The sequence below is a fragment of the Pocillopora damicornis genome, chromosome 6 (assembly GCF_964200805.1).
Source record: "Pocillopora damicornis chromosome 6, jaPocDami1.2, whole genome shotgun sequence".
NCBI lineage: Eukaryota > Metazoa > Cnidaria > Anthozoa > Scleractinia > Pocilloporidae > Pocillopora > Pocillopora damicornis.
The window spans coordinates 23,883,102-23,908,518 of NC_142675.1; the positions used below are offsets into that span (position 1 = coordinate 23,883,102).

Sequence of the window (25,417 nt, forward strand, 5' to 3'; positions counted from 1 at the left end):
CAACTCCATGAAAAGACGTGTCTATTCTGAATATATACAGAAAACAGAGAATTTAAGAAACAGTCAAAGATTTGTCAAATTATCGTCATAGCGCTCAGTCAAATTTTCAGAACACTCATTACTATGCATATCGCGTCTTTCATTATTAATTTTTACTCGTATGAAATCTTAGATGCCGCATATGAACATTTTAAATAGCGTGCTGAACACGTCGTACAGAACAAAAATCATTTTGTACATCCATCTCTTCACCATGTATATTTCTTGTTAGAAAATACACTTGTTCCTTTAGGTATTGCTTACAAACTATATTCCGTCTTAGTACCACTTTAGATAATAATAATTTTAAGTTCAAGTTCCTATTCTTCTGAGATTTCCTTAGATCCTTTTAGAAACTCGGTGGCGCGGGCCTCCATACAGGCGCGATAGCCCTCCCGATGATACGCTGAAAACTGGGCAGGCGTGAAGAACTGATTGACTGTAGAATGATACGGGAATTTACCACAAAGAGAACTTGATAAACATTTCAAAATAGAGCAATGACAGCATTCAAAGAGGCAAAACGTCAGGCGCTCCACCTCTTCTGGTTCCAAATCAGGTCCAGTCCCCCATAGGCCAGACTCGATATCGGTTTTAATGTGATCATTCAACTCGTCCCAGCTCTTTCGCCCTCCCGGGAGGCCATCATTTGGGTGACGTGGAAGAATATAAAGCACTTTTCCGTCACCAACTTTCTGTTCTTCCCCATCTTCGTTCAAATCGTAATACTCCACTTTAAATTGATAACTCCTCGGTCTCTTTCCCATTGGCTTATCGATTACCTTTGCTCTGATGTCTTCGATTACATCTCTTCCATCCATTCCTAAGAATGAACATCGTAGTTTTTGTCGAGCCTGTTCCAGGGAAATGAGCAGATCTCTTGCTACTCCCGAATCCTTTTCTACAATTCCCCCATCGACCACCAGGATCTTCTTTAACCTCCGTTTCAGTAAAGATAAAAGGGCCAGGTTTTCAATATGGCCTCCGTCACTCAGGTAAAGAATTGAAGGGGGAGTGGGACCGACATTGTCTACCCTCAAAAGTTCCCGTATGACCCTGACATGATACACGTTGAAGATACACCACCTACAGAAAAAGAAGTGTACAACTTAAGTGTTGGCTTCTCATGGATTGTCATGTTTGATAAGCATTGTACCGTAATATATAATTGTAAGTTACAATGTGAAGCGTTTTATGGGCGACTCAAAAAATATTTTCAAGATTTTTCGCTTATTCTAGTCGATTAACATTCCTTTATGTCACCATGCGAACAGTTTGCCTCTAATCTCAAGTTCCACATATCATAGACAATTTCTCTCCCCCTATTCGTTAGTATTCCCAGCCTGGATGATCTCGAAAAGCTTGAAACAACTCAGGTTTTTTTTTTTTTTTTGGTCAGGTTAACAATACCTTACAAAATGTTCCCAGCATCTGGGATTTTCAGCGCCCGTGGGCATAACGGCAATCAGCGTCGACACGCAGAAGAACACGAGAAAGAAGACGACGGCTCTCTCGTTCCAGACCTCACTTCCGCCCAGGATTGGTATCAAAGGTAGCAACAATATGGGAAGTGCCAGAACAAGATGAGTGAGAACAGCGAGAAACTGGGAACAATTGGAAGGAAAGAGAATGCTGGTCAATCATTTGCTGCTCAAGGATCATTCTTCCAAAGTCAAATAAAATTGTAAGGCTTGTTTAAAAATGTATCTTTTTCTAAGGGTAAAACCCTCTTTACCCGACAGTCTCTAAATCATTACAGATCCTTTTTTCTTAATTTGTTGAGGGGAAGAAATCGCTGGATGTTCACCTTCTTCCTTGGCCTTGATCATTAATGTCCAACGACCGCTTCATTTACTTATTTGTTTCACTGACTTACTATGGATATCACGTTTAGTGAATTATGTTTACCAGTATAAACTGTAACATACCCTTGAAAAGCATCCCCGACATCTGGATTCAGTTTTAATAGCTGTCCCCATCCCTATTCCAAGCATAATCTGTAAGTTCTGTAATTGTTGAAGGGTGTACTTCCCCATTCGATACGACACTACAGCTGCTGAAGTTGCCATGGCATCTACTAACTTAATATCTGCAGGATGGAGCCTGCTTTCGAACTGTTTTGCTCCCCGTGTATTGTCAATTCTTTCAATTCTGGAGGGCGCCATAGTAAATAGCTCGTACGAAGATCCTCTAGTGGAGAAACAAAACATAATTTCCATAAGACATGGACCGTTTTCTTGGAGGGAGAGTTCAGGAAAAAGGGAATCAGTTTTATCGAATTCTGAGAAGTGAATACCGGCCAGCACATCTCAGGACAGGTCCTCTACAAGTCGCTTTCAGTGTCTACTGCGTAAAACTAGCTTGAATTCTTGCGACTGATCACAGCGACAATATTGTTCCGCGAAGACAATGATTTCACGGTCAAGATTATGCAAGATCATACAAGACCACACCCGATCTTGAGTTCAGGCCGCGTTTGAAACCTCAGGAAATGTTAAAGTGGTAACTTTCATCCTAACATTCAAAGCATCAAGGAATCAGTGAGCCTAAGTCAAATCCTTTTTCAAGTGAAAATTTTGACATTTAGTCACTAACACTCCTTTTTTAATCTTTCATGTATTATTTATTAAGATAAATTGGTTGAATTCTTGTTACCTATGTGAAGAGGGAACTCTCCATTCATGGACAGTCGTATTGCAGATGTATTCAGGTGAAATGCCAGCCAGATCGTCGAGGGTCAAAGGTCGATTCAATCTCTCAGCAAGTGAACAGCACGTAAACAAAGGAATGAAGTCTTGACACGTGAATCCGGAACAAAACGTGGACGAAGTAGTCTCGGGAGAGTAAAACGCTCTCTGGAGTCGCCACCTTGAAAAGGACAAGTATCTTTTCAATAATTGACTTAAGATGACCTCTCTTTTAAAGGATACTTGTACGAACGCACAAAAAAGAGAAGAACAAGAAAAGAGCTAGTCTAGATGGTCAACAGTTTTAAAATCAATAGAAAGTCGATGCAATAAAGTATAATGGTGTATCACTGAAATAGGCTGAAGAAGCAGTGAAATCTCTTCAAATTGTCTAGCATGTTCTAGTTTAACACTTTTTTAGTCTATGACGTATTTTGACAACAAGAGATACATAAAAATATTTGAGCCCTTGTGGTCTTCTCTTGCATGGGATGATCTGAACGAAAGATACCTTATGAACGAAAGTGACATTTTGGTTGGTACATTGCTCTTGTTTTACTATTTTTCCATGGCGTTTCATCGTATCTCAGAGGTTTTACTTTTGAACTGATGAAAGAAATGTAGTGTTTCTTCATATATTTGGATATAAATACCTTTACTTAGCTATTAAATAATCTTTATTTTATTGATTAGCACACACTTGACCGCAGTCACGTGATTTTCCTTATATATCATTGCTTATAAATAAGTTCATGGCATTCTAATAAAGTAGTTGTGTAGAGCACTTGGTCTGATTCACGGGTTACTCTATAGTGGTATATCAAACTCTAATACACAACAAAAATGCACTATCAAGACAATTTGATAAACTAAAATTCATCCTTAAATTATCAGTTTCACCACAGGTATCATTATTATCATCATCATCGTTATTGCCATCGTCATCATCATCGTCTTTGTTGTTATTGTCATCGTCACAGTCATTGTCAACGTCATTTCATCGTCACTATCGTCGTTAACGTTACTATAATTACTATCGTCAATACCTGTTGTAAGCATGGAGGGCACTTCTTTGAAACACACCCAGTAAAGGATGGATCCAGATTAATACTCCAGAGATCCATACTAGGATATAAAATGTAACTTCGTCGTATTTTACAGAAAGGACTTCTGTTTTATAGACTCTCCACTTAACAGCGTATGCATAACAATAGACAGCCATTGCTAAAGAAGCTTTGTTTCTGAGTGGTGGTATACCAAGCCATAAAAAAATGCTCAGAATTAAAATCATAGCATTCAGCCAATAAGGAGTCACAACCACAAACTCTTCTATGAACCACGGGAAAAAAACCATCGCAAACACGAACCCTGAGAAGTTAGACAGGAAGCTGGCAAACGGTTTTAAAGATGGACCCACCACTTTTTTGATGACAAGGAAGAAAAGAAACAACAAAAAAAGGAGAGCAAACGTAATGATCGTAGAATACATTTCAGGGCCGAATTTGGGGACGCATTCGACTGTTTCTGTCATATTGAAAAGCACGGAGGCTGCGGGATTTTCCACAAGTTCAGCTTTGGTGAAATTGTGTTTTTCTTCATCGGGGCAGGTAAAAGGAATTCTCATCAAATAACCGAAGAAGCAATCAATGATTAAAGCAACAGGAAAAGCAAATCCAGACCAGTTGGAGACTGGAAGAATGATTACCACTAATATGAGAAGAAAGAGAAGTGTAAAGGTATCTAAGATCCCCTGCAGAGGTTTCTGCCAGTCACAAATAATTCCGACTCTTCTGCGCATGTTTGCGAAGAATTCCCGATGCCATTTTGGATCGTCTCTCTGCTCATTCCGGTATTTCCAGTCCAGATAAGCTGTGCCTGTGTAACCGCCCCCTGAAGTACAGCTGAGGAAGTCTGGAATAGTCTCTTTTTGAAGTAGTCTGCGCAGCACACCGGAGCATAGTGCCGCTGACCGAATACCACCACCTGAGAACGCCACACCAGAGGTAGTCATTCTACAATGGCTCTATCTGCGTATGACACATACTGGAACGAAAAGATACAATTAATTTATGAACGTATTTTTTTAAGAGTTTTTTAATCCCTTAAATCCTTTTACGGCGAAAACAGGGTTTGTTTAATGACAACTGAGAAACCTTAAATACCCCATAAATCTTCAAACTAAGTATCGCTTCACCATACGTGCAATATCTCCTCTAATGGCAGGAAAATAAAATAATTGGTTACGGGAAATTAATCAGTCTTAACGAACTGAAGCAAGGATATTTTAACTCTATAATTACGCTGAAAGGTTGTAAAAGTATTTGGAGAAAGATGTCTAGATTGTACAGTAACGTGCTCAATAATCACTAGTTTAATTTTTCGTAACTTCTTTTTGCTTCCTTTCAACAAAGCTATCATTGTCTCTAATCAAGTAAGACCAATTCTCGCTCATAGTGAACTTCACTGAATAGTAAGAATTATTTCTCTATTTACTCACTGCTATTACATTCTTAAACCAAATTTTTGAAATAATTTGGAGGATTGGTAGAACAGAAAATTAGTAGGAGGAGGACACTCATGATTTACAGTAAGAGTTCAACATCACTCCTTCAAAAATCTCAAAGAAAATATGTGGATAATAAAACGTTTCATTGTTGCTAAAGGGTGATAAACATGAATGAAAGGTTTCATGTCAAATTTAGAGTAGAATTTATAAATATGAACAGGCTTTGCCTGAAATAAGTTACTGCTAATTTGCACAGTTTTATCGATGTTGGAAACGTTTCTGTTTGATATGGAGGGGCAACCTGCAAAAACTGTTGTTAAAAAGTCTGTCAGATGTGTTCCTAAACGGTACCAGCACTTAACACCAGGGTACCAGTGATCCTTTAAAACTCACAGTATAAATGTATCTTTTTAGTAGTAAATACCTCGTTACATGGGGACTTTTACTTACTTCCTTGTGTGATTTTAATCAATCCTTAAGAGCAGACTGAGCTCTCTGTCAATCAAAAGGATCTGATCTGCGAAGGATTCTCAACTTGATTCTCAATTGTTGACTGAGGAAGTCACACCGGTAAGATTACGTCCACATCTGCGTATGACTCAAATCAGAACAAAAGGTATAAAACAATTATCAACTTCTTTTTGACATCTTTCGAATCTCTGGTCCCTCTTTAGCTTAAACAGGGTTTGGTCAACGACAACTGAATAAAGGGGGCAAGTTTCCAAAGTTGTAACTCTGCCGCTGCGTCGGTGGAGGGTAGAACAGGACAACTTGGTCTCATCAGCTGAGTTGATAATGTAAATTTGCCGCCGTAAAGAGTTCATAAGGCTCACGTTTCGAGGGAAAGTCCTTCGTCGGAGTCCGCCTTTATTAGACCTTCATCATTCGCGCGCTCCGACGAAGGGCTAACGCCCGAAACGTCAGCTTTAGAATATTTTTTACGGTGGAAAACTCTCGCACGTTATCAACTCACTTGATGAAACCAAATTATCTTGTAGTAACACATGAGCAGCCACAATTTCTTATCTTCCTCATCCTTTTTCTTTTCAAGAGTTACTCTGGTCCACATGCCACAGTTCCCCACAGCGGTGAAAATAAAACAATTTTTCAAGAGAAAATAATGGATCATACCCCACTGAATCAAAGATATTTAAGCGAACTTGCTATAAATTTTGTGATCCTGTAGAACGAGGCAGGCTGTAAAATTTATGAAAAGAACGATATGTACATTATCACATAGCGCGTTCGACTATTTGAATCAAGTGAAGTGAAATTAAATTTTCTCCTATTTCAAAATCGAACCGGCTAAATATGAATTTTTTATAGAATTAGGTAGTTTATACTTTTTAACCAAAACACTTAAAGCACCGTAGGGATTCATAGACACGCCAGATAGAAATGAGTGCACTTATGACCAACAATAACAACTTTATATCCATGTATGATTATTTCAAAGCGTATTACAAGTTAAAAAAAGTTCAGGTAGTCATGGTAAAGAAAAGCTTTCGTGTCAAGGTTAGGGTAGTATATGTAAATATTGACGGGTTTTGTGTCAAATATAACGCAACTGACTGGTAAAACTGCCTCGATCTTGGCAACATTTTCTGTTTGATATGCCTTGAAGCAACGTCAAAAAACCAAACACCAGAAATACTTCACCGATTTACTATGTATCTGAAGATACCCTTTCAAACAGAACAAAACATCGATTTATCAACAGACTTAACACAGTTAGAGCTCCTAATTATCAAAATGTTGTGTAAAAAAAATGGATACTCAAACTCCCAAAAATTCATAGTAGAAAAGTGTGCGACTATCTGTAAATACCTGGTTGCCTTTGAACATTTTTTTGTCGTTCTTGTGTGATTTTGGGATAAATTAGGCAGACAAAGCCTCATTCCTTAGATAAGAAAGAGCTTTTGAATCAATCATAAGGTCTTATTTGAATAAGATTCGCAACCCGTGACCTGTTAGCCACCCGCTAAAAACATTAGCCTGTAAGCTGATCAAAAAAGTTAAAAAAATCCTCTGAACAGATTGTACTCCATAAATTCCAACAAATCTCATGGCCTGAGAATTTAAGGAAGAAGTTAGCTTAAAATTAAATCTGTTTATTTAAATATGTATATATTAAATATGTTTGTCTCCCTCAATTTAAGGGAGACAAACATATCATTCTTTAGAATCGAAAAGAACGATCTTAAAAGTGCAGTAGATTTATTAAAAAGTTGACAAATTTCTCGTGAACTAATTAATCACTGATGAACTAATCTCGATGGAGAGCAACGGTCAAAAGGATCCATTGAATCAGTAGGGCATTCTTGCGCTCACAACAAATTTTGAAACAGTCTTTTATTAACAGCAAAAAACTAAAGAGAAAGAAGATGAAAGGAATTGTAAAGAAACGAGAACAAAAAAATGCAAGAGGTTTATCTATTAACAGGAAACAAACAAAATTCAATACTGAAACTCCCCAACTTCTTCATATTTATCCACACAATCTTAACATAACACCGCGTTCCCAGCCTGAGCCCTAGGCTGAGAAATTGGGTTGTAATAATCTTGAAAATAAGTCAATTTATTAGAAAAGTTCCCACACCTGGCCTCAATCTGAAGTTGAAGGCTTTTTAGACTCGGAAATGACCGATTAAAGCGATTAATCGTAGCGCCATGAAATTCATTTCTTTTTCTTTATTATTCCTTTCAAAAAACGCGCAACGGAGTTGCGAATTTCCTTTTTTACTGACGGATATCCCGGATGTAAACTTCCTCAGAGTTTTCTTTCGTGGCTACGATTGACGAGAAATCTCTCCAACTGTGATATTATTAGAATCGAGAGGAGACTAACAAAAATTCATGGATTAATTACATTCAAGCGCTGAGACATTCTACAATCACTTGGGCAAATTGCTTTCGATAACAGCAGGCTGACCCTATTTCAGCTGCTAATGCAGGTTGAACAATTTAATAAAAACTTGTTATTTTCATTTTCATTTCAGTTTCAATCTAGTTATATTTTTACCTAAAAAAACAACTTTAACTGTTGTTATCAAGCAAGAAATTGAGGTTGAACGGTGTTTGTCCATCCAGTTCTCTGGTAAAAACGGAAAGACGGAAAGTTTCTGATACTAAAACGGTGACTGTAACTAATGACTCTCATAAAACTCGTACAATTTATCCATAAGAACGCTTTATTGCTTTACAGCTCCGCCCGTGAAAAATCCCTAGCAACAATTACAATTGTTAAGCTGATCTTTTATGCAAGGTATATAGCAGCACGATCGCTAATGAATGAAAAACAAACAAAAAGAAACTCGCATGAACTTCAAACAACACAGAAGGTTCGAGAGCATAACTGAAGGTTTGAAAAAGCTGCGTTTCTGTAAAAGTTGTACTTTGGCATCTTTGCAAGAATGTTTTCATCGATTCTTTTTGTCGGCCTGACCCTAGCTGAAGAGTTCCTAATTTCACACGCAGTTTATAAGGCAGACAGGTAAGTTTTATTTAAGTGTCAATGAATGAAATTTAGCTTCTCTTGAGGTTGTAGTTGTCTCATCCTCGAGTCTTGTTCTGAATGAGTTTGGGCAAAAAAACGTTGGTCGAGCTATTATCAAAATCACTTGAAGTAGTTCTAAACGATATTTGGTTTTAAGTTAGTGACGAGGAGTCTTTTTGAAAGCTATATGTGTAAGTTCTTCTGTGACCATTGCAAATTGAGAACGCTCACTGCTCTAAAACTCAAACCGTAGTTTAACTTTTACCAAAACTTGACACGAAAATCCACGTTGAGGACTTATTTTATTTCAAAATCTCAAGTTTTCCTATTGTGTACTTAAAAAAGAAGTTGAATACAAGATATTCAAAATGTTTATCAACTTTACGATCATATTTCTCTCTAAAACCTTCATCTATTATCATCTGCAGTTGAGGGTCAGTCTCAAATTATTTATGCTAATCAAAGAAGCCGCTAAAACATTTATTATCTCAGGATAAAATTATTGGGCTGCGTGATAATTCGTGTGGGTTTGCTCCTGTAGCTCTAATGCGGCTAAATTGTGGACCATCTTTAAAGCATTTAATATCTAACAACACAAGTATCTATTTTGTATGATGTAAACTTTTCTGGCTTGCGTTTTCATGCTCTTCTATCCCCTATCTTCAACTGAAATTGAGAAAAACAGATAAAACCAGAGCAGGTGATTAAGACAATAGCGCTTAATTGTTAGTCTTGCTGGTCGCTTGAGATCTCGTTCAATGATAAAAACCTATGTTTAATGGTGAAATACGCAGCCCACAGAATAAAGAGAACGTCAGTGATAAATCAAATACACTACTTTTCGTGAATTATCTTGCCAAAACCGAATAATTTCATTTCAGCAATAACACTCGCACGACATTGGTTTTGAAAACGTTGTTTGAGGGATACGACAAACGGCTGCGACCCAATTTTGGAGGTAAAAGGTTATGTAGTTATACTGAGAAAGTAGTCATAAACTGTGAACATCATTTATGCGGTCACAGGACAACCAGGTTTAAATCAGCCACTTTTTGTTTCAATTAGCCATGAAAATGTCTCACTATTAAAAGCCTCCCTATTAAGAAAATAAAATAAAATTGGCCCGCGTAATGATTTTGTAAAAGTTCACGTTTTGCTGTGCATGTTTTGTCCTGTTATAGGCTGGGAAAGATTTGAATCAAATTTTAAACTCTAAGCAAGAATCTTAGGACATTTTCATTTGCGTAGTTTTTTTTTTCAGGTCAGGCTCAGATTCAAACTAGTTCACGGATTTTCTCAAATTACGTTTTAATGAATTATGACAAAATGGAATTAATATCTACATAAATCACTTCATCTTTATTCAAGATAAAATATGTCTTTAACCGCATCTTTTTAAAACATACCACCTAAAACAGCAATTAGCTCGGAACGTGGATGAATTCACATTATTGTGCTTCTTAATGCAACCAGCTGCTTGCAGTTTTCATGATTATGAATCAGCGAAGCCAAGAAAATAGTTGATAGATGAGGTTTAAATTCAATTTCATCGCTGAATCAAAATCGAGGTTATAAGAATAAAGAAAATGATTAAGAAGGAAAAAAGTTCTTGGTTTTGAAACATCTTGTCTCCTTTTCAGTATCACAGGAAATTAATTTGGAACAATGTGGAGATTAAGCCACTGATTTTAGGGTGTAAATAAAATACGATGATTATCACAACTCCTAACACTTTCTTTCGAAGGTCCTCCATGCAAAGTCAACATTTCTATGCATGTTTTGTCAATGGTGCCAGTCAAAGAGATTGATATGGTAAGTTCTATGTGGCGAACGTGGCTTGGTTTACAAAAAAAGCTCATAACTCTTTTTCTCTCCCAGCAGACTGATGAGAGTCACCGGAGAATACTGGACTTTTATATTCAACGGTCAAAATATCTCTATCGAAACCCTGCGTACGACTATTATCTACTCAAATAAGTCATGGAGGATTCCAAATAATTAATGAGCGGATCGGTCATTACTTATCGCCGGGGGGGGCCGGGGGGGTCTGGGGGTGGGAGGTTGAAGGACTCTCGGTGAGATCACACGCTTTTTAGTGAGGGACGGAAGGGGAATCAGTCGTCGCTAACAGAGTATAAAAGGGGGGGGGGAGGGGGAGCGATAGAAAACTGCCAATGAGCGGGGAGCATTAGAATAGTACAGAGCTTTAGGAAGAACAGATAACCTTTATTGTGACACAACCAATAATCCCCCCGTCCCACTTTGGCGATAAACAATGAAGGTTCCTGAATAGATCAGAGATATCAGTTTTTGTCGCATGCAAAGCCTGGCTTTAGTTGAACTGGGGTAATCAAGAACAAATCTTGTGAATAAATTGAATATTCAGGAGGAAGGGGGCACAAATTGGAACCAAAAAACACAAGAACAGGGATTATCTTGAGAGGAACTGTATTCGTTCGACTAGGCAATATTCCACCTCATAAACACCTCTTACTGGAGAGGGGAGGAGAGTGTTAACCTATCGGATGAATATAAAGTAAAGTTATACAAACTTATCGTTTAACTTTAGTTGCCTCGTATTAACAGATTCTGAAATGTTTCATGTATAGTTCATGTGGCTGTTTTTTATTTTTATATGAACGTAGGAGGCGACATTTGTGATGTTTTTTCGTCAGCATTGGCTCGACCCTCGTTTGGCTTATGGCCCCTCTCTTGGAATACCTAAAATGAAGCTGAGTGGGAACATTGTGGACCAGGTGTGGATTCCAGACACGTATTTTGTCAACGATTTGACCCAAAAAACATCTTGCGCAGATTTTATGTTTGAACTCTCACAAGAAGGTGTCATCACGCATAGTTGCAGGTTAGTTTAAGTCCTCTTATTGTTTGCACCTTTTTAATACCTAAATTGACTCCCTAGTTCGGGTACAGCCGGTTTGTGGAGTTAAAAGCTCAGATGTCCTTAAGTCATCTACAGACCAAAATAGTATGGTTCATATAGAACAACACCCCTGCGTTGATATTTAAGCTGTTTGACTGTAATATATGACAGGATTATGAAAAGCATTTTACCTTAATAACACGCAGTAGAGTCGAACGTATATGTATGGCTCATTATCACATTTTCCTTACTTTTGATTTCCTTTAGACTCAAACTAAGCTTATACTGTCCGATGAATTTGCGAAAATTTCCAATGGATGAACAAGTCTGTGAAATGATCTTTGAAAGTTGTGAGTATGGACTTGAGAGATTTGAAAATTGCATGCAGCTATGTGACTCACTATCAGAAAGATGTCGAGTGGCGTAGCCAATCACCTTGCAGCTTTTGCAATAAACCGCTACTTGGTTACTTCATACGAAAGGGTAAAATTAATACCAGTTCCAGTCACCCTCAATGTTTTAAAGTCGGGAGTAATATTTGATGGCGTAGTCTGATCGTCCAGGTAAGAGTAGTCTTGAGGAGGACTGCTGTCGGTAAAAGTGGCTGACGTTTCAAAACCCTGTGCAGAAGTCATCATCAGAATCGAGTCAAGCTTAAATTGCCAGCTTTTCACTTTGGGTACTTTGGAGGGAAAAAGATGATTTAGATTAAGAGAGATGAAACTTGGAGGCAAGTCTCTATAATGTTTCTTGTGATTTCAGATTCTTACTCCACAGAAGATATAATCTTATCTTGGCTAACTGGTGGTAAAGATTCAATCGGTGTGTCAGGGGAACTACAGATTCCTCAATACACTCTAAAGAAAATAGAAATCTCCATGAAAAGTCATGAGTATAGCACAGGTAAAATGCAACAGCTGGATGGCTGGGATTTTGCTGTTTTTCAATCCATTGCATGGGTAAACAGAGGGGATGTGGGAAGAATTCATGACGGAGATCTGAATATTTTATCACATTTTCACACATGCGCAAACCTATGGAATTCCTTCAAGAAAGCAAAACCCAAAAAAATGAGTCGAGCAACCCTTAAGGTTAATCATCCTAAGACAGTGATTCTAGGGGGGGTAAGAGAAGGAGCCAAATTAAATTTTATGATGATTCTTCATTGTATGCATTGTGAGAAGCTGAAAATAAAAAAAAATAAGATAAAGACTGAAATTTGTTTATGATCAACACTTCGATTTTTTCAAAACCGTTTTTTTTTTCCAGGTAATTTTTCGACCTTGTTAGCTAGATTCCACCTTCAGAGACAAATTGGCTATTACATTCTTCAACAATTCATCCCCACAGTACTTATTGTAGCTCTAAGCTGGGTTGGTTTCTGGATCGATGAACGTTCGGTTCCGGCACGGGTATCGCTCGGAATCACAACAGTCCTCTCCATAACTACGCTAATGTTCGGTATTCAGTCGAGCCTGCCGAGAGTCGGTTACGTGAAAGCAATCGATGTGTTCATCTTGGGCAGTTTCCTTTTTGTGTTCGCTGCTTTATTGGAGTTTGCAGTGATCTGCTCATTTGCGAATGCATCTTCGTCGAAAAGAGAGAGAAGGCCAAAGGAAAAACAGGTTGCATCATATGAGAAACCATCTGTGATTTTTGAGGAAATGAATGACGTGGAAAAAAATTATCAAGAAAGTGGCACGTTTCGACAAGTTTTTGACACCAAAAGAGACGGGATTACGGTGAGTACAGGTCAGAAAAAAATAGGATAAATCAAATCAAGTTGTAATATATAGTTCTCAGTTCACACAATCTACTTCTCAAGTCCTGGCTTTTTGAGTAATAACAGAAAAAAATGTTTACTTGCGTGCAAATTAATTCATTTATCTACGCGAAGGCTCAGCAAAAAAAACTTTAAGCATGTAACAATTATTTAAAAAGCTATTTTTTTTATGGCGGATGCGGGGGGGAGCTATTCTAGAACAGCGCGCAAATATTTTTTTAATATTCAGACCTGATTTTCATGTACGGTCTCTTTCTTTTATAGGAAAAACATTATCGCGACGAAAATTCTAACTACTCAACGAGCTTCATCCCAACATTGGCAATGTCTACAACACCGTGGTTTTCAATTAAGAGGCGAACAGGCAATGCAAGGTTTTCAAACAATCCAGCCTTTATTCCTAAACTAAAGCCGTGTAAGATCGATAGACACTGCAGGAAACTCTTTCCTTTGGCATATGCGCTGTATCTTTCAATTTACTTCGCCATTTACTTTTTCATGCCAGTTTGAGGTTTGGCTATACTGTATATTAATCAACTCAACCAAAAACCCGTTGTTTGCTTTCTCCACGATGTTTGGACCATATCGGGTTGAACCAATAAAAATGATACTTTATCATCAGTATTCATCGGAATGCACTTAGATAGCCCGCTGACCAAGCGGATAGCCCGCGGAAGGCACAAATTTGTCTTATTACTCCTGTTAGCGGTCAGTTTATACCGCAGGCTCATTGTTTTTACAACCCTCACTTTTATCGTCAACTTTTCTTCGAATCAAGATTGAAACAAAGGTAACCAAGATGGCTGATAGAAAAGTCGTGCCTCCGAGGATGTAAAAAGCAATTGCATAGCTCTGCAGTCCATCATAAATTCTTCCGGCAATCAGTGGTCCAAGCCTGCGAGGTACAGACAACAACAAGAAGGACATTCCTAAGCCGTACGACACTTTGTCCGGACCAAGAATGTCGCATACGATCACAGGATTGAGGATCAGATAAGCTCCGGCAAATAATCCAAATATGAACGCATTTATAGCTAAAATGGGGTAAGATTCAGTAACTGGTACCACAAAGTTGCTCAATCCTATGACTAGGAACGCTAACTGAACGATGTACACGCGATTGAAACGTTGGATATCCGATAAGCGCCCGATGATGACACGACCGAATGCCGATCCAACTGTCACGAACGTTAGAAGAAGAGAGGCTCGTGTCTTGTCGATTCCAATGTCCTCTGCAAGGCGCACCTATAAAAAGGAAAGTGAAGATTGAAAGTAAATAACTCCTGTAAAATTTTCAAGTCGTTCATAATCAGTGTGAAGCTACAAAGGACGAAGGGTGGTTTTCTTAAAAAGGAGCGATTGCAATTGAACGAACGGCACTGAGTCGGACTCCGCTTATGCAAATTTATGTTTTATAACAAAACCAAATGGTTATAACAGCAGACAAATACAAATAAGGTTTAAAATCTCACCAAGTGTACAAAGGGGACCATGTATCCAAGCATGAAGATGGAAACAACCACGATCCACATTAAGAATGCTTTGTTTTTTAAAATTCTTCAATCAAAAAGACGCCTCTTCTTAACAAACGTAGTTATGACATCATTCTGATGAGGCAAAACTCTACGCTTCGGGCGATAGACAAGTGAAAAGACTGAGAGGAGAAGATACGCGCCTGCAAGCACGCGAAACATATTTGCCAATCCAATGTAAATAAGCATCTGTTGCATGCTGGGACTCAATACACTTCCGCCGATAGCACCACCAAGGGCTATGAGCCATTAGCAAATGCAAGCCTCGCTTTGAAGTACTTAGTGAGTATTAACAGGTTGGCGAAGTAGACCAAAGAGGTACCCAGGCCCCAAAAGAAGCTGTAGGTGAGGTACAACAATGGGAGACTGGTGACAAAGGAGGATATAAACAAACCGATGGAGCAGGCCAGGCAACCCAGTAAGGCAACTACCCAGCATCCAAAGCGCTCGCTAAGAACGGTGCCGAGCGGGAAGAAGCCGTAGTAAGTGGAAACAGCTAAGGCACTCACCCAGGCTATAAAGAAAAAAAAAAAAGGATGATTGAATTCGTAGATTCTTAGATTTGTAATGAGAAGGATGTTTTAATCGATTTTTTTCCAAAGTATGTCAACTGATTTTCATCGAGAGAATCGTAAAAGACAAAAAAAAAACTGAAGATGCTTAACGAAGTGAATTGTAATCGTTAAATTGTGAGGTGTTTCAGTTCTAGAGTTCAAACTCCTATGAGCACGTAATTGTCCGTTATCAAATAGTGCAAAGTACATTACCAGTTTCTACTCTTGATTTGTCGAATTCTTCAATTAAAGCCGCATATATCACTCCAGAGCTTGTTATCAATCCCCCGACGAAGAACTCCATCAAGGCTGCTGTAGCACATACTACCCAGGCCCAGCCTCTGTCATAGTGAGCCTCATCATCAGAATAAGGCGTTGTGGCAGCCTCTTCATCGGAATGAGGCTCATCGCACTCAGGGGCTCTCGATTCTCCCTTACATCCTTCTATTTTAGTCCCTGCATCAAGACAAAATTGATGTTCGTTTTCAAGATATTTCTCAGTGTTGTCGTTAGAACTTTGAGCATCCCTTGGTTCTCCTCCCTCTGAAGCCTCAGCAAGGACTTTCATACCCAATTCAGTCTCGTTAGCCTCACAACTGATTTTCCTGTTCTGTTCCATCTGCCAAAAAACGATTGTAGATTAATATTATTTCTTGTCCTCTCTTTCGCCTCGCTGGAGCGTTTTTTTGTTTTTTTTTTAATATCGCGATGCAAACCAAATTACATCCAGTGATTTTTTAAGGGTAATTGGTACTGAGGGAAATAGAAAATTTAACCCTCAATCTTTCCAACCCTCTAAACGTTACTAGAATTGAAATAAATTTTCTAAATTGAGTGGTCTGCAGAAGTAGTTTCGCTTGGAGCATCAACTTTTTTTATTTCCAATGTTTGATAAGTAACTTTGACTTCTACTTGTTACACATTCCCTTTAGAATTTGTGAGGAGAATTTGGCGTTACATCAGTATAACACCCTCTAAGGACTCTTCATAGGAAGTCTATTCATTCTCTTCCCCTGTTGGTAATGATAATAGTTTTGTATGAACAGGAGAAGTTACACGTTGATAAGGTCTTGTTTAGTTCATAGTGGACAGTTTCGCAATCGAATTGACTTGTTACGCATTAGGCGGTCTCATGAGCACAGAGACGTGTCGTTCTGAAAGAATTTTACGTTGAATGTCGCTGTTCCACCCCACTCCTAAGGATAAGAAACTATACGGGATCAGCTATATTTTGATTTTTTTTTTTGATGACAAAAATCCAAGGGATGGCGTTTACACTCGAATTAGCATTCACCAAGAGATTGTGAATATTTTCCTGCCTTCACTGAGACTGTAGTCCTCTCGCGGTATGTATAAAACGAGCTGCAAATGCAGTATTTGCAAGTTGAAAGATGGTTCACCTACTCTCACAATCGAGCAGATATTTAACCAGAGTCTAGGTAGAGTTTTGGCAGTTAAATTCAGTCGAACTTTGCTCTCAAAACATAAACAAAAACAATCGTATGGAAGTGTGAGCAACGAGAAATGGTGCAAAAGGAATTTATGGCATGCAAAGTATTCATATTGATATGAACTACTAAAATTAATAGCACTCTGGAAAAGTGTTCAGGAATTGTTTGAGCTTGTACGATAATCTTGAAGTCCTTGTGAGTCATGTTTTATCATGGGATGCAAGACCACAAGTATGGTTTTGCTTTTGAGTGATGTGCCCTTGATCGTTATAATAGGGCTTAACTTTTAGACGGTAATCACCATTGCTAATCGTGCTTGGGTTTGTCCACTGATCAGCATGACCTTGCTTAGAGTCCTCAACGGGAGGTCATGTTTGGGTTTTAGCTTTCTAAGAGCGATTGTCTTTCAGGTAGCTTTTGTTCATTTCGACAGTCTCGTGAAATTTGATGGGTTGGTGTTCTAAAGAATACGTTTAATCTGCCAAGGTCAGTTGTCCCGTAAGCCCACACACGCCCACCGATGGTTTTTAAGAGCGTGTACCTGGGGCTAAAAGGGTAGGTCAGAAAAGAGCAGCAGTAACCCCGAATAAACAGTCAAACCATATTCATAAGAGGTCAATCGAGCAAAAGACCCACTTTCGAGCGGTTTACCGGCCTAATTACGCACATGGATGTTGAGATAACATGTGAAAAGTTTGTAAATCCAATGTTCTCCTAACATCCCAAGTGGGTCATTATTGCGGTAAACTGAAAGAAAGTGCCGTTTATCGTTTCGTAAATTAAACTTGAAACAAAACAAGATTCAATGGTTTATATTAATGCAAGAAATATCTTTTTGGCCAATCTGGGCGCTCGTACTATTTCAGTAATTTCATAAAGCTCGCTAAAGAATAGTTATGCAAAATTAGTTAAGGCGCCAAGGAACCTGCACAACCATTCCAAAGCAACTTGCAATTGAAAGGTTGTAAAGGGGGAGTACATGCAGTGAACACGTTTGACGAAAACACCAGATTTTAACCCGTGTTAAATTTGTTCAAAGATTCCCAATAAAAATGATAAGGGAGTTTCGATATGGTAAGATTGGAAAGAATTTGAATATTTCAAATAAAACAAAGAATAGTTTGAAACGGTATTATAGCAACTGAATATAGTTTTGAACAATTTTTTTTCTTAAGCATTACACAAAGTGGACGTTTCCGAATAAACAAACACATCCACAAAACATGTAGGATCGTGATTTCTATAAATGTTGAACTTATAGCAGAGGTATCGAGTTACTGTCGAATTGTCGAATTACGTTCAATCATCAACGTACTTGCACAATCGTTTGAAAAGGTATTATAGCAACTGAATGTTTTTTGGGAACAATTGGTTTTTTCCTTTTTTTAGTATTATACAAAATGGACGTTTAACGAATAAACAAACACATGAACGTATGAAATATCGCAAGTTTGGCCGTTTCCATCCCTATGGGATGTAACCATGTTTAAAAAAAGTGTTCGAAATGTGTTAACTTACCTCTTTGCCAAACACTTGCACGAAAAGTCGAAAACTCCTGATCTCTCTTTTTTTTCCCTCGGAGTGAGAAAGCAAAGCACAGCTTAGAGCTACACCTTGGTTCAAACTGAACTTGGATGCGAACAGAGGGTTTCTTTATGGGCGTCGCTCATGCTGATTAATTGTTGTTGAGTTGTCTCTAGGGAGTTGTATTGCTGCAGCAATTTGTTTATTATTCCGGCCTCTTGACGCAAAAGGCGAAGCAAAATCTGCTGGCGAACTGAAAAGCTGAAAAACGGGAGGACTAAATTTGTGGACAAAGTCAATATTCACCAGTAGGCGGGCTTAGCTCTGCACTAAAATAAAAGTTTTACTCCAACTCAGGGGCTATTCGCATGATCAGCTTAGTGAATGCTTACGCAGGAGTTCAAGAGCGTCCTAAAAACTACATTGAAAATTACGTTAACAATAACGTAATTTCCTCGTCATCTGCAAAGAACCCACTCCGTTGTCATTTGCTAGATCTATTGCATAACACTCGGTTTGGTTTCTGGGCTCTGTTTATTGTTTTTAAAGGACCATAAGCTCCTCTTACAGTGTTCATTGACCCTTCATTAGGCATGTATTTTTTTAATGGGAACCTTTAGCATTTTTCAGATTAAACACTTTTTTAATGTACATGGAAAAACGTGACATTCCAGTCATATTTATACACCTACACCACGTGAGAGGCCAAGTGTGACCAGAGCACGAAGTTACTAACGGCTCGCGAGCCTTGAAAAATTAGCATAAGTTTTTCAATGTTTTCTTTCTTAAATTCGTTTCAACTTTTTCCCGGTCCAAGCCATCCATGTTCCTTCTCAAACTTACTATTTCCTCTTTTTCACTGCCACTACCTAAACAGATTTACCTTACAACAGATTGCATACGATTCCACCTCGTGGCAAGCAAGACACATAACTTAGTGGCCACATAGCGGAGATGACACGAGAAAACCCACAAAAAAAGGACTTGTACTTAAAAAAATGGTCGCAGTTTGGCGAGGAAATTCGTCGAAATCTTCAGGTGAAAACCTGGTTATTGATGGAAATTTAAGTACCTAATTCACGAGTCACTTTTGGATAAGAAAAAAACAAACCAAAACGAAGTACTGCACCTTTAAGAAAAGATGCCGGTTTGAAATGAGTCTGACGGACGCAAGAAGTTTCGCCCCCAATCAAGTCACACACGGTCCAATTTCACTAACTGCTTTTACTTTTATGTAAGTTAATTGACTTTGGTACCTATCCTCATTAACCATTACTTTATTACCCTAATATCCATTGAAGGGTAATAAAACTCATATATTGATACGTTTTCTTGAGATCTCAGCATTGTTGTTCGCTGAAATTTTACAGAAATTAAAATTCATATTTTAACAAGAAAGGCATGGACCTCATCTCCGGCCTTTTATTTGATTAGAGACTAACTTAAAAATTTCATTCAAATTTGCATGCTTTTTAGAAGCCACCGCCTAGAGCTAATGAAAGTAGTTGTGGATTCTTTTTCTTAAAACACACACAACACCAAATTGACAATATTTCTGAACATTTATCAAATTTTTGGTCGTAATGAGCGAGAAGTTATAGAACAACTCGAATGAAATTGTAGGTTTGGTGCAGAAAAAAGAGAGAAGTTTTCAGTTGAATGTTCAAGCAAATGAGCATTGAAGGATTTTATTGCATCATAATGTTTCAAGTGTTTAAGTTATTTTTCGTTATTTGCAACGTTCAAGAATATCTACAATCTATCTACCATCTATCTATGGTTAATAGAGGTTACAAATCATAAGTTAACGATGCGAATCAATGTAAAATATACAATGATAAACTATTAAAAAGGCACACTCAGTGCAATGGAGACTATAGAAACAAAGGGAAACTACGTCCTCGTAAACTATTTGCTGACTCCGAGTTGTCAAGACCCAAAAACTGTGACGGGGTACTATTCTTTCCCTGTGTTTCGTTTTTTCCTGTTTGACGTCGAAACGAAGTGAATCGTGTAAATGATAACTTGTAATAATAAAATTAGCAACTGTTTACCTTAACGTGATGGACCGCGGTTGATTTCGTATCCTTGCATCGTTCATGGTCAACCAGGCACGTTTAACGTCCTTACGTTTGCTCTTTATGCCGTATTTTTGACACATGAAGAAGTGTTTGATAACAGAAAGATAAAAAAACGGTTAAGCTATCTACCGGATTGTACTCTATGTCTAATTTGCAAGAACAGAGGCTTTTCGGGCGAGGAAAACCATAGTTTTCGAACAAAAGAATGATCTCTAATAAGTCCATACTACCAATGCCGATAACAATCTTCTTGACCGTGTCCTCATCGACGCAAAATTAACCCTCTACACCTTAACATCAGTATGCGTATTCTCTATACTGTTTTCTATACATTCTCTGAGGCGCTGACAAGGAGAACTTGTTTGGTGATCATTTCCTCTATTTTCGCGACCTTAGTGTTTGATTCAAAGATAACAATGAAAGGAGAATTTAGATGCTGATCACTCTTCGGGGTTTAAAGTTAAACTCAGACCAAGTATCATCATGTATTGACGACGGCATATTCTAGACGTTAAATAGTTCATTTATTCCCAAGTTATGAATAAAAACACTCCATAGTATTGTTGAAATGTATATTTCCTATCATTTTGTCTCTGAGAATTTCCAGTTAAACCCCCCATTGATATTTTCCTTTTGCTCATTTCTTTTATGCTTAACAATGTATTGGCATTATGAAGAGAAAATTACATAATGATCTCTCCTAGGAGTGAATGAAGTTAGTAAATACGCATCTCTGAAGTTAATAAAAAAATTAAAATTAAAAAAACTCCGAGAAACCTTTTAATTTTATATTTGACGGGAGTTGTTTCTAGGTAGCTCTTGGATGATAAGAAAATTCTAAACAGCGGTAACATTTCCTTTCTTTTTTAGAGACCTTTCATTATTTTGCGCCGAAGGAGAGGGGGGGCTGGGGATTTTTTCAGGGATCACATGGCTTCCAGGGGAATAGAGGGGAGTTCACTCACCGCTAACTGAGTAAAAGCGGGTACTGGGTACTATAGAAAATTGACTGCCAGGGAGGGGGAGGAGGGGAAGAAGGGGGTTAGATTAGGCGTGATAAATAATGACAGTTTCCTTATTGATGCTTTATCGAAGATCTTTTAAAATTGGTATTTCTTTAGATATCAGTGTTACGTTCAGATCATGCTGATGGTCTTCAGAACCATTGATAAAAATGTACCCCATCTCTTTCATCAATGGTGCACAGGCCTCCTCGACCAGAGAAACGAGTGAGGGATCTCGGACGAGCCTCCAGTAACTGATACGGTTTTCGTTATCCTCTGATATCGTAAAGGCCTTAATTTTGAATTCTATCTCCGTAGGTATTCTGCCTTCAGCAATCCACTGATAAATGGAATTCGTCATTGGTAGACCAACAAAGTCATACATCACTTTCGCAGCATTCATAGCACTGCCTGCGATGTCTTCGTAACGCACAAGTTTGTAACGACCTTGAAACCACGTCGCCCAGTTATCTCTGACATAGTTTAAATTGTTGGTAACTTGAGAGCACAGCAGCTGCACATTACGCTTTAGCAGACTCAGTCCTTCGGATGTTAAATTTTTTGAGTAAAATAGCGTCTTTTCAGGTCCTTGCGCAAAAAACTTGCGTCTCAATAGTGAGGAAATAACAGCACGAGGATCCCTTACCAAGTGAATGATTAAACAATCAAACTGTTGTGGATCAGCGCGGCACACTCGTTCAAGCTCCTTTATTCCGATTTCTCTGGGAAGTCGTGTTTGCATGACTTTCGCTACAGTGATTTTCTTACCTCTACAAGCATCTCTCACGGCTTCCTTGGTAAATTCCGGTGTAGAATATCGCCAATAAGTGAAGTGTTTTTTCCCCCTGGCGAATGGAGGAATGGATCTGTACAGTGTATTATTCTTCAAGAATCCACAACCTAAACAGTCACGAAATAAATCAAAAAAATCTTTGGTGTACGCTCGATTTGTTTCGTCATCGAAAGGATTCCACTCGTCCTTGTAAACCTTTCTTCGCAGGTTATGAAGGGGTTCATAAAGATAAAACACGTCAGGGTGAAGATTAAATAAGTTGCCAGTAAGCGTCGACCCTGAACTCATGTGAGTCAAAATGATCACATTCCATCTTTTATTATCTTCAGTAGAGACTCTCAGAGAAAGGGACGACCTCTTCTCTGCGGGTTTTAGCTTTAAATCTGACTTCTCGGTTTGGTATTTTAGTGCTGTTTTAGCAGAAATACTTTCACGAGGTTGTATTAAAGATCTCACGGTGTACAACAAAGTAGCCATGACAGAACAAGTTATCAACGCAGAGAACAGCACGGTACCTCGACACCTGTAATAAGAAAAGTACCAACGATGATTAAAATCATTTTGAAATCCATAAAGTCAGGTTTCCCTAAGAATGTAGTCACTCAAGTAGTATCTATCGTTATATAACATTAGGATATGCAAGAGATTTGTTTGACAGCAAGCCTTGCGGGTGGATCAAGGAATTTCCTTTTTTGTGCGCTGAAGTCTACGAATAAGCTGCGAAAAGACGGTGCTTCGTCAAGTGTTTGGAAAGTGGCCCTTTCAAAATCGATGTCACTCGAGAAAAAAACATAAGTTGTCTCTCACAAAAGGGGCTCTACGCATGCAAATGAACTGGATGTATGGTGCTAAAGAACCTTTACTGGTGTTATTATTTGATAGTATTAGCCATTCCTTGTTATTGTTATGAATATCAATTTTTATTGTTTTCTTAGAGGGCACGGTAACGAATCTTGCAATCTGATTGGTTCTTTACCCGGTCAGTATTTTCCTATCTCTGCCCACGGGCCACGGTAACGCTTTCGTGAGTCGCCGAGTACATCCCAACTTTCGTTGTCATTTTTCATAAATATACCTCGTTTTCCGGCTGGGCAGTATTTTAAAGCAAACACGTCGGTCATTACCTCAAGCCGATAAATAACTTATGAATCCTCTCTTTTCTCTCTATCAAATCACTTTGGTTGACAGAAAAATATTGGTTTCAGAATGAATTTGTATAAACAATAGTGTCATTACGTTGGTTGACAAGCGGCCTAAAAACCGTCTGCAATTAATTTTAATCGTTCACAAAAAGTACCCAGAAAGTTGAAACGTGAGGTATTTGGTTACAGTTAAACTGAACGATGGAACTTTCATTCATTTAATATCTGAATTTTCTCGAGCAATTTGTTCATAGTGAAAGAGCGAGCGAAGTTTTAATTTAAGTTCTACAAAAAATATACGCTCCTGGTGAGTCTTTCCAATTCCGTTCAATTTGGACATTTGTACCTTAAATTGCACAACAGAAATTGAAGGAATTTTTTGAGAAAAGGCCGCATTACATTCCCTTGTGTCTCGTTGGAGTGTGCCGTTCGAATTTAGTTTTTGTGAAGGAAAGATCAGAGTTAAACACGCCATTACAGCAAACAAACGAGCAAACTCTCACAACTTCAAAATAAAAAAATTGAATTTACTCACAATTACTTTCCTGGCCGTTTACTTGATGAACAGAGGTAAATCTTCGTACATGAATGAATGGTCGATGAGAGTGAATAATACTTTCCGTTAGATCATTAACTGATTTTGAAGAAAACATTGTCGTGACAGTCCTTGCCAAACTAGTTCTGTTTGTTTTCAAATGTTCCTACGCTTTTTTTTTTCTTGCGCGCTCTCTAATTGACAGGTGTCAGATTGTGACAGATACTTGTAAAAATGTTTCAAAGTTTGTTTGGAAGCCTTTTAAATCACCTTTATCGTTACGGAAATGAAACTGTTTCGCTGAGGTATCTCTCTTAAATTTGTATCACCTCTATTTTAACTACCATTTACCCACTCAAAAATTGCTCAGTTTATAGAAGATCTTGCCGTATTTACGTCCATAAATCATTCGGGTTCTTTCGGAAAGAATTTCGTCAAGTTTAAAAACAATAAATATGTTATTTACCGGCTAAGGGTCGGTCCGTATGGTGAAAAACTGTGACCTCGGTCTTGAAAATGCTGCCCTCGGCCTACGGCCTCGGGCAGTATTTTCAAGACCTCGGTCACAGTTTTTCACCATACGGACCTCCCAGCCGGCAAATAACATATATTTATGGACATTTACTCTGTCTATTTCGGGCAATTACAAAAAATTTAAGTTTCTGTTGACCGTTATTACAATAATAAGCATGAAACACGTCATTTAATCCCAGTGCTGAAAGTTAAATTTGGATGCAAAAAATTGAAATTCAAATTGAAAGCATAACATAATGAAATGGCGGACAGTTCAGAAGAAAGTAACAACGTTTTAATTCAGAGTTTGAATGAAAATAGTGAGACAAAAATAACCAACAAGGCACAAACAATGGGCTTAAATTCTGAAAGTCTTGGGCTCCAAGACATCTATCATGAAGTAATGGAACTTGATCAAAATTTTCTACGACTTTTACGCATTCCAAGTATAGTACGAAAGACGGGAAAAATTGCGAGCCTATTAGCCTTCGTGCAATGGTTGCCATTGACCGACAACAAACGTAGAAAGAGAAAACAAGCTCGCTTATTCGCGGAAAAGATTGCCCATACAAACTTCCCTGCAGAGGAGTTAATTGAAACTATCATGTAGCAGTGTGGACTGAGATTTTACCTTGAAAAAATGAGCTTGTTAATCATCCTAGAACACAACCGCTTTATGGCTTGGGAAAACATCTCACAACGGCTTTAATGATAGCGTCACCGATTCAAAGTAATAAATGATGCCATAGAAACGGATACGATCAAAGAAAAAATTTTCACGAATTTAAAATCAAATTTTAACCAATATAAATAACTATAGCAGATATAGGTTATAGACGGACTTGCACATAGGTTCTAAGCCCCTGATAATAATAATAATAATAACAATAATAATA

General features: G+C 38.2%; 3 protein-coding genes and 1 pseudogene across 6 annotated transcripts; 1 reads left to right on the forward strand and 3 right to left on the reverse strand.

Moving 5' to 3' along the window:
- Positions 1-230: 230 nt before the first annotated feature.
- Positions 231-7,197, reverse strand: LOC113676288 (uncharacterized). Of its 2 annotated transcripts, none has more exons than XM_027192937.2 (7): positions 7,060-7,197; positions 5,683-5,830; positions 3,773-4,769; positions 2,695-2,907; positions 1,968-2,229; positions 1,450-1,643; positions 231-1,125 (listed from the first exon to the last, which is right to left on the reverse strand). In XM_027192937.2, exons 3-7 carry the CDS (start codon positions 4,735-4,737, stop codon positions 360-362), a joined length of 2,400 nt encoding a protein of 799 aa, XP_027048738.2. In that variant the 5' UTR covers positions 4,738-4,769; positions 5,683-5,830; positions 7,060-7,197; the 3' UTR covers positions 231-359. The 2 variants fall into 2 exon arrangements, with proteins under 2 accessions (XP_027048738.2, XP_089065742.1); XM_089209616.1 differs by having other exon boundaries at positions 5,683-5,820; positions 7,060-7,172.
- Positions 7,198-8,516: 1,319 nt separating this feature from the next.
- On the forward strand, positions 8,517-15,742 carry LOC113676361 (gamma-aminobutyric acid receptor subunit beta). 2 transcript variants are annotated; one of them, XM_089208730.1, is made up of 8 exons: positions 8,517-8,725; positions 9,610-9,686; positions 10,473-10,540; positions 11,374-11,591; positions 11,877-11,959; positions 12,372-12,512; positions 12,879-13,361; positions 13,657-14,016. In XM_089208730.1, the coding sequence occupies exons 1-8, from the start codon at positions 8,646-8,648 to the stop codon at positions 13,683-13,685; spliced, it is 1,179 nt and encodes a 392-aa protein (XP_089064856.1). In that variant the 5' UTR covers positions 8,517-8,645; the 3' UTR covers positions 13,686-14,016. The 2 variants fall into 2 exon arrangements, with proteins under 2 accessions (XP_089064856.1, XP_027048815.2); XM_027193014.2 differs by having other exon boundaries at positions 8,518-8,725; positions 12,879-13,351; positions 13,657-15,742.
- LOC113676360 (monocarboxylate transporter 8-like) lies at positions 14,107-16,217 on the reverse strand (annotated as a pseudogene). The gene is made up of 3 exons (XR_016187426.1): positions 15,692-16,217; positions 14,865-15,438; positions 14,107-14,637 (listed from the first exon to the last, which is right to left on the reverse strand). The product of XR_016187426.1 is annotated as a monocarboxylate transporter 8-like (transcript).
- A 4,826-nt stretch (positions 16,218-21,043) lies between these two features.
- Positions 21,044-25,243, reverse strand: LOC113676207 (carbohydrate sulfotransferase 1). Its single transcript, XM_027192833.2, has 2 exons — positions 25,153-25,243; positions 21,044-22,854 (listed from the first exon to the last, which is right to left on the reverse strand). The coding sequence occupies exons 1-2, from the start codon at positions 25,212-25,214 to the stop codon at positions 21,621-21,623; spliced, it is 1,296 nt and encodes a 431-aa protein (XP_027048634.2). The 5' UTR covers positions 25,215-25,243; the 3' UTR covers positions 21,044-21,620.
- Positions 25,244-25,417: the final 174 nt, after the last annotated feature.